An 8,803-nucleotide genomic window follows, 5' to 3' on the forward strand; every position below is an offset into this window, starting at 1 on the left:
CTTTGGTACTGTTTTCTCAGTCTGTGTGTGTGTGTGTGTGTGTGTGTGTGTGTGTGTGTGTGTGTGCGCGCGCGGGGGGGGGTCTGCAAGAAAGAGGCGATAGACTGAACATGTGTGTCCACATACTTTTGGACACAATGTGAACATAGATGCTCAACTAGGTAGAAAAACGGAGCAAAGATGTTAAGAAAGGAAGAGTTTGTGTGGCCAGAAGTGGACACCTGTGATCTAGGGCTGCTTTTTTCAATCCCAGTCTCAGCATCTGGTGATAGCACTGACACCAGAAGAGCAGAGACTGTCACAGCTACAAGTACACCACATTGTCATATATAGCTGAAATGCATGCATGTCCACATATGTTTGGTCATTGATGAGGTGAAGGAGAGCAGAGGAGAAAGAGCTGACCAAGACAGATGGATGGACATGAACATAATATGGTAACAGGAGAAGGAGGCAGAGAGAGAGAGTGGGGATAATGGTGGTGGTGGTGGGGTGAAAGTTGGGGTGCTGTGTGTCTAACAGCAATGCATCCTTTTCACTGTGTCACATTTATACCATAACACTTTGATATGGGGATCATAACCTCTGGGTGTTCAATCAGAGGTCCTCGGCCTCCTGTAGGACACTGAGGAAGCAGCTGCGCTCGGTTTGTTTCCCATTTTTATTTAAAAGCTGCAGTTTTACACATAACTGCAGGATATTCACTACTGAACCATTAAACTGTCAAATTAGCAGTGTGATGTTTGGTCTGCAGTTTTAGTGCTGCACTAAAATGTTTATATTAATGTAACAAATAATTACAGGCAATTCTGTAATTACAAAATACAAGCCACATTCTGTGGCTTTGTAACATAAATAAAAACATGTCCTCACAACAGCAATATTTTATTAAAGGTCTGAAAAATTCATGCATTAAAAACTATTCACCATCAGCTCTTTTAACAGTGACTGTGGAGAAGTAACTGACAGCTGGCGACCAACAAACGGTCAGGAGCACTGATCTCACTGCCTTTATGATTTCACTGTGGACCCACCGTCCCAGTAGATTCTGCAGAAAACTCATGCATTTTCAAGATTTGTGCACAAACATCAGTCGGTGACTTGGGTCAAAAAGTGATGAATGAGAATGAACACACCTCCAGGAGTCCACAGGAAGCATGAGCAGCCACATTCATGAGCTCCTCTTCTACCAACATCTGCATACAACTGACTTTGTGTGGACTAATTCACCACGTTTCAAGACTCAAACATGATCAGAGTACTTTCTCTAAGCCAGTGTGTTTCATTATTATCAGGGACATAGAGTCAAACAAAAGAGTTGGAGCAAAGGCAAATAAAAATCACTTGTGCTTTGAGAAATGTGTAGAATGATCTCGTCTTTTTCCAGTGTTGACTTGCTGAAAATCAACAGGGAAACGGTGTCAAGTTCAGGGATCAGGTCACACACACACATCACTCTCATGGCTCCGGGGTCAGTCCATTTTATCAGAAGGATTCAAAGAAATGTCCAAGCAGAAAGGGTGTAGTGCAGCAGAGACAAGACCGAGCAGGGTGACAGCAGCATCATGCAGAAGGATGTTTTCTTACTTCAGTTCTTCTCACTCCTGTCCTTGTACATGAGGCTATTTGATGAAGGTTTCCATCTGGAGCTGGAACTTGTGCTGCTCCAGTGAGCACAAGTTAACTTTGACAGGCGGAGTGTATCACAGTCCTAGATGGCAGTGATGGGAGGTGCGCTACACGAGTTGGAACATGATCTTCAGTTTCTAAGGTTTAAATAATCCAATCTGCAAATTTGCCCGTCTGTCGGGCATCTGTTTCGGATGCCTCCTGGGCGCCTTTCTAGGGAGGTGTTCGGGGCATGTCCCACCGGGAGGAGGCCCCGGGGAAGACCCAGGACACGCTGGAGGGACTATGTCTCTCGGCTGGCTTGGGAACGCCTCGGCATTTCCCCGGAGGAGCTGGAGGAAGTGTCTGGAGAGAGGGAGGTCTGGGCATCTTTGCTTAGACTGCTGCCCCCGCGACCCGGTCCCGGATAAGCAGAGGAAAATGGATGGATATCCGAAAATTTGTTATCACGTATGTTCAGATACATAATTTAACAAGTGTGAGTTATTAGAAATCAGGCATCTGTGTTCTTCAGTCAACAGGTCTGTTTCTGCTGTATGTTTGTACTGACGCACACAAACGGTGAACACCAGAAAACATGGGTAACAGAGGTTTAGTCCAAAATACTTGACCATCAACTTGGGGATGACAGCATGTTTCAGTGCTTAAAAAGAACAGGGATACTGAGAATAGAAGGTGTTGGAGGAGTGAGAGGACAAGAGGGACCTTTATAGGGTTCATCATGCTCTGTGATGAAGCCTTTATGGGAAATAATGCGGAATTACCTGAAAGACGTTTGGGCATTTGTTCCCTAAAGTGCCCCGGGTTCCATCCACTGTGTGGTTCCTAAAACCTGCCTGATACATAATAGACCCTGCACATTATTAAATGTAATTCTCTAAATAAACAACACTGTAAATGTCTTAGTTTGTTTAAGAAGAAGAAGAAGGCAAATAGCTCTATTTGAAATATATGACAGGTCTGTTGTGTTCCTGAATTTCCATCGAGATCATCCATGCATCCATCCAACGGCGCAGCTCGTTTTGCGCCATAGCAATGCAGAGACAATCCTACAAAAATCACCTGAGACCTATTATAAATGTAAAAGAATCGATTCACAGCATCGGGTCCATTTTTTGGGGTCAGTGTTCTCTCTTTAATTTTCTGGCTGATTTAACACGTTTAACTGAAACCTGACCGATATAGATTCTTATCTTTTCAGTCATTCGTAGAAGAAACTGTGCGCTCTACTCTTTTTGCTCCAAGTTTCTCTGTAAAGCGTTGCACGCCTGCCAAAGCGCCCAGTCATTGTCTGACCTCAGATCAGACCCGTCAGTTCGTGACTTCGCCACGACTTTCTTCCTGAACGCAGAGCCAAGAGGTTTTTACGCACAGAGACGATCCAGTGGCACCGCGGAGCGCAGCCGTTACGAGCTGTCAAAGATGTATCAAGCCTAACATAGTTAGTACGGGTGGTGCCGGAAGCATGACTGTGCCTTCAAAATAAATGCACGAACTCTACAAGTTTAGCGATCATGTCTGAAAATAGATTTCTTTCGTGCTGCCACATCAGAAGTGAGGTGAGAAACAGAACATGGTCTCTGCAGCTCGCACACTGTGTCGAGTGAAACGGACTTAATCCCTCGACTTAATGTTGACACACACATCGTTTTGAGAGCTGTGACCGGAAGTTCCCCAAGTTAACTCCGTCTGACTTGACGTAAACTCTGTCCCGCACGGTCCCGCACCTGCCATAGGTTTATGATTCCTGGGTGGAAAAAGAGGGGGGAATGAACAACACGCCGCCAGGATTACGGTTGGTGTGTGGACTGACTTTTTAATTTGTCCAGTTTTGGCTTTTGGTGTTTGAGTTTCGATCGAGGTTTTCTGTCTGTGCTGGCGGCTGGTCGCTCTGACTCGCCTAGGGACCGTGAGCAGCTCCGTGAACGCGCTTCACCAAGTATTTACAGTGCAGGGTGTGTTGTCATCACTCCGTTTTTGACGTTGTATTTTTCTGATAGACATTTAATCATGTGTCCACGTAAAAAAAGACTTCATAAAAAAAGTAAGCTTCGTGTCAGAAAGTGTCAAAATGGTCATAACAACGTATATCTGGCATTTACAGTGACCCGTTGATCAGAATGATAAAGCTACGAGCAGACAGTTTTCAAAATAAAGCTCCAAAATGTAAAAACTTTTCAGAACAGTCATTAAGATCAGTGGAGCTCCTGTGGCCCTTTAGTTAGCGAGGTGCATTGTACTTTTGTTGCGTATTTGCCACTCTGTCTGCGACGGCTGTTTTTTCGCTGACATAGTCTATAGGGATTATAATGCAGGGGCCACATGCACTCTCGGCCCCTTGTTGGTCCCTCTGGCACTGTTGTCCTTTTTTCACTGAGTATGAGATAAAAGGCAAAAAATATGCATTGACGTGGGTTTTTAGGACAGAGAGAGGGAGAGGGGTCAGCTGGAGATTACGGAGCCCCTCTGTTTGATGGCCTTTCACTGATGCCAGCAGCGAACTGGCCACGAGGGCACGGAGCAGCCCCGGAATCAAACTGGGAAGACCAACAAGCAAACCATGTCTTTAAACTACATTAAAAACTTCTACGAAGGATGTGTGAGTATCACAGGGGCTGACTGCAGGGACCTGGCTGTTATTGACACTGTGTGGAGCGCACAGTTTCTTCTACGAATGACTGACACTTCCCGCCTCAAGATTTGAGTTACTGAGGAGTGATGTGGAGACAATTATCCTCCCGGGCTTTAAGTGAAAAGACATTGATCTGTTTTCGCTCTTAGCTTTTTAATCTATCTCCTTTATCGTTGCATAGCTCAGTGACATATTTGTAAGCCAAATGGCTCTCTGCTTTGTCAAAGTGTCTGTTATGGTTTAGTCCCCCTCACCCTCCAGGTGAGGGAGAACTGGGGTTGCACTCAAGATGGCTGCCAACATAACAATCCCGCAAAAAGGGAGAGCAGGAGAGGGAAAAAGAAAGAGAGGCAGGTCGCACCAAGCGGACCTGACAGTGTCATCTAGACCTTTTTCTGGTGATCAGGACTCAGGGTTAGTGTCAGAGCAGAGCAGGTGGGAAATGTTTCCTCTGAATGGGTTTTGTTTGAGCCTTCAGAGCCTCAGTGAGTCGGTGCTGCAGCTGCATCTATCTAGCTGACAAAAGCTATTTTCTCTTTGTCGCTGACTCTGTGTGTGTGTGTGTGTGTGTGTGTGTGTGTGTGTGTGTGTGTGTGTGCGCGCGCCATGAACATGTGGATGATTGTTTGTGGATGCTTGTTCCAGCTCAGGCCTCCGACAGTGATAGGCCAGTTCCACACCTTGTTCTTCGGCTCAGTGCGGATGTTCTTCCTGGGTGTTCTTGGCTTCGCCGTCTATGGGAACGAGGCACTGCACTTCAGCTGTGACCCTGATCGCCGAGAGCTCAATCTGTACTGCTACAACCAGTTCAGACCCATAACACCTCAGGTAGGACTAGACTAAAATCCCCTGGACTGAACTTAAAGGCACACATAGGTTGCACAGTGATGTAGCCCACTGGTCCACAGAGCTGAGGTAAACGAAGCTAAACTACCTTTGAGGCCAGATTTGGCTAAATGGATCATTTTTGTATGTTTCCATACTATCTGATATGTAGCAAAAGAAATGATAACAGACAACGGCCAACGGTACGTTTTAGAGCCTTTAAAATGAAACTTGTCTGTTGTTGAAGTGTCTCTGCAGCTAAGTTAAAGTAATCTTAAGTAAAATGTGACAGCCTTTACTATAATCCTAGTTATAAAAGACTGACTTATATCACAAGTTCACCCAGTCCCGCGGTTCCCTATCAGCCTAACCAAACTCATCATACATATGAATCACATGGTAACGTATTCTACTAGTTCTCTAACATCAAATTATGTAAACAACCATGTTAAATCATGCTAAAACAGTGGTCAACTACCTTTATCAACAGCAAGTATCTATAGAAAGTCTAACTTAACAAAACAATGTTTTCATGATTCCTTCCTCGTACGTCTCTGCTCGCTCAGCTTCTTTTTTTCTGTTCTCTCTCCAACCCTGTAACATTTTGACTTCACTCACCAACTCCTCTTAGTGTTTGTTTCTGTCTTGCTTTCTTCCTTCATCATCATCATTTATCCTGTTTTCTCATTCCACGGGGGTTTTCTCACCCTCCCCTTTGCTTTCTTTCTGCCCTTTCCAGGTTTTCTGGGCATTACAGCTGGTAACGGTGCTAGTTCCCGGGGCCGTGTTCCACCTCTATGCAGCCTGTAAGAACACTGACCAGGAGGAGATCCTCGAACGACCCACCTACACAGTCTTCTACATCATTTCTGTTCTCCTGCGCATCATTCTGGAAGTCATCGCCTTCTGGCTACAGAGCCACCTCTTTGGCTTCCAGGTCTGTCAGTTTTGAATTATTTTAAACGTGTCACAGCTATGCATGTCCATCCATCCATTGCTAAGTTGCTTATCATGGCAGAATCGTTGGAGCATGCAGAGTACCCTACATGTTTTTCACTAAGAAATTCCTCAGTTTCCTCCTGGGTGGTGCCCGAGTTGTCTCAGGCCAGCCAGAAAATGTCATCTGTACAGTTTGTCCTGCACTGCCAAGGGTTCCTGTTGGTCATACTCAGAACAACTCAGGGAACATCTTTACTGAACACATGGATCACATCCACCAGCAGCTCAGCACCTTTCCTTCACATTAATGTTATTCAAAGTGCAGGTGATTGACAAGCTGCTAGTGATGTTATGTCATCAGCATCTGTACAGACATACAGTATTGTTTGCTTCATGGGCTCAGGTGCTACACACAGTCCCTGTTTAATGTAATTGTGTCATGATTCCTCCACGGCTGCTCATCTTCTTAGCAGTTTTTAATCTTTACTAGCGGCGCCAAAGGCTGCAGCCAACTTCTTATTGCATGTGTATTTAAAAGACCATCAAATGAGAACAGTGTAGATTTAATTGGATTTCTGGCAATAAGTGCAAAGAAGTTTGAAATCACTTTGGGAGTTAGACAGCGTTTTTAAAAAAACTTACTCATTGGGCGCTTGTGCTGTTCAATAAAATACACTGAACATCAATGAGAAACAACAGGGACTGTGCGAACAGAGCTTGTGAGTTCAGGCAGTTGTGAAAGTGTTGCCGCCTCATGTTTCTCTCTTTGTCCTCCAGGTCCACCCGCTGTTCATCTGTGATGCCAGTGCGTTGGAAAAGGCCTTTAATGTAACCAAGTGCATGGTGCCTGAACATTTTGAGAAAACTATCTTCCTCAGTGCCATGTACATCTTCACTGTGATCACCGTCGTTCTCTGTGTTGCTGAGATATTTGAGATCCTCTGCCGACGGCTTGGTTATCTCAACAACCAATGAGACGCACACAAGAAATGACCAAAGGTGAAAATATATGACACTGTTTCTGTCAGGTTTATCAGGCTCTGTGTTAGCTGCTGCAGGACCTTCTGACATAAGGGCGGAACCTCACCTGTGGTCCATCGGGAGTGAGTTGCACAGAGAATGCGTGACAGTGTCAGAGCTGGTAAGTCTGACATATCCACTGGGTGTTTTTTACAGTCTGGGCTGGATGTGTCCAACGGTCTTGTGTGGACTTGATGGCCAGAGAATAGACACTTCCAAACCACTGCAGAGCTGGTCACGGACCATCACTTCTTAAAGACTGTGATTCAGTAACCTTGCCCATAAGCAAGCGAATTGCTGGTGCCACTGCTCCTGACACTTCCATGTGTGACAGTTATTGCTTCTGCTATGTGTGCATTATTGCTCCCAACCCGTTCTGACCTTTACTTCCATCAACATGAGCGCCACAGCTTTGCTGTGGGCCTTTGATTGGATTGTCTGCCTTTTCAAATATGAACTGTTTCAGCTGAAAACAACCTTCAACGTGATTTGTATGAAGAAAGGTTTGAACAGGCTTTCAGTCTCATGTGCCAGGAAGGCTTTAAGAGGTATCCTGATAGATGTCTTCATTAAAGAAGGGTGAAATGTAATGCTTTATTCTTTGAGGTTAAAGGGTTCTACTAAATAAATATAAAATGACTTTAATGAAATAATTTTAAAAGGCAAGAAATGAAACAGTGAAAATACTGAAAATATGTAATAGTTTCACAAGTTTCAGATGTTTTTAAGTATCTGAAAACTCCTCAGTTGCCAACAGAAGGAATACTACACAATTTTTGCACAAGGATAAAAAGGGTGACATCCACTGGTGAATTGCCGGGAGAAGTTCTGGGCCACGTCACTGGCCCTTCTCAGACACGGGATACGTAGCATTGCTGCTTCATCAGTTTGTTAAGGTTCTGTCAGTAACAGTCAACACTTTTACATTAATGTTCCTCTCAGCTTCACTCAGACAAACCCACAGCTGTGGCACAGAGAGCCATGGTGCGCACGAGACTGGACAGTACATCAAGTGACGTATGAGGCCAGAGTTTTCTAACCACAACTGTGCTCCTGGAGGCAGTTTTTCCTCATGTTCTTGCTGTTTAGGACATTCTCCAAATGGTCTTGGTAAATGGTCTTATACTTGTATAGCGCCTTTCTATGCTTATACAGCACACTCAAAGCGCTTTCACATTATTCGGCCATTCACCCATTCGCACTCACATCACCGGGAGCAACTGGGGGTTCAGTGTCTTGCTCAAGGACACCTTGACATGGTGACTGGGCAAGCTGGGAATTGAACCGCTAATCCTCCGGTTAGGAAACGACCCGCTCTACCTCCTGAGCCACAGCCGCCCAAAGCAGTCATGTGTTTTAGGGAGCTGAGCAGCTCACAGTGACACCCAGGCTGTCGTGAGTGGTCAGCCCACTGACGGTGCCCTACATTAGTACACGGTAACCATGTGCATGCCTGTCTGTGCAACTGCATGCAGTTCACACTTGTACCATGTTGAGAGTGATATGTAAATGCTACTAGGTCTGGCCCAGGAAAAGTGACCAGGCGCTCCTTCAGACATGAAGCCGATACATTCAGGTGCAGTCAGGTTAACAGGAGTGCACGTACAAAAGGGGCTGTTGTTCCACAACCTAGTTGCTGAACAGCCTAATGTGTTCCATCATCCACAGAGAATTTGATCTGTAGCGTAGGTCTTAACAGACATGGACAAAATCAGCTTAGAAGTGTGGAGTTTTTAGAGTTTTCAGGCCCTATGTATA

General features: G+C 45.1%; 1 protein-coding gene across 1 annotated transcript; it reads left to right on the plus strand.

Moving 5' to 3' along the window:
* Positions 1-4,550: 4,550 nt before the first annotated feature.
* On the plus strand, positions 4,551-7,635 carry LOC109952043 (gap junction epsilon-1 protein-like). Its single transcript, XM_020586879.1, has 4 exons — positions 4,551-4,691; positions 4,907-5,089; positions 5,826-6,023; positions 6,803-7,635. The coding sequence occupies exons 1-4, from the start codon at positions 4,551-4,553 to the stop codon at positions 6,998-7,000; spliced, it is 720 nt and encodes a 239-aa protein (XP_020442535.1). The 3' UTR covers positions 7,001-7,635.
* Positions 7,636-8,803: the final 1,168 nt, after the last annotated feature.

This window comes from Monopterus albus, unplaced genomic scaffold (genome assembly GCF_001952655.1).
Source record: "Monopterus albus unplaced genomic scaffold, M_albus_1.0 scaffold428.1, whole genome shotgun sequence".
In the NCBI taxonomy this organism is placed as follows: Eukaryota; Metazoa; Chordata; class Actinopteri; order Synbranchiformes; family Synbranchidae; genus Monopterus; species Monopterus albus.

Bases quoted from the DNA above. Each gene is read 5' to 3' on its own strand.
- LOC109952043 (XM_020586879.1), top strand. From the start codon at position 4,551: ATGGCTGCCAACATAACAATCCCGCAAAAAGGGAGAGCAGGAGAGGGA. The intron at 5,090-5,825 runs GTAGGACTAGAC...TGCCCTTTCCAG, and splicing joins TCAGACCCATAACACCTCAG to GTTTTCTGGGCATTACAGCT. The intron at 6,024-6,802 runs GTCTGTCAGTTT...TTTGTCCTCCAG, and splicing joins GCCACCTCTTTGGCTTCCAG to GTCCACCCGCTGTTCATCTG.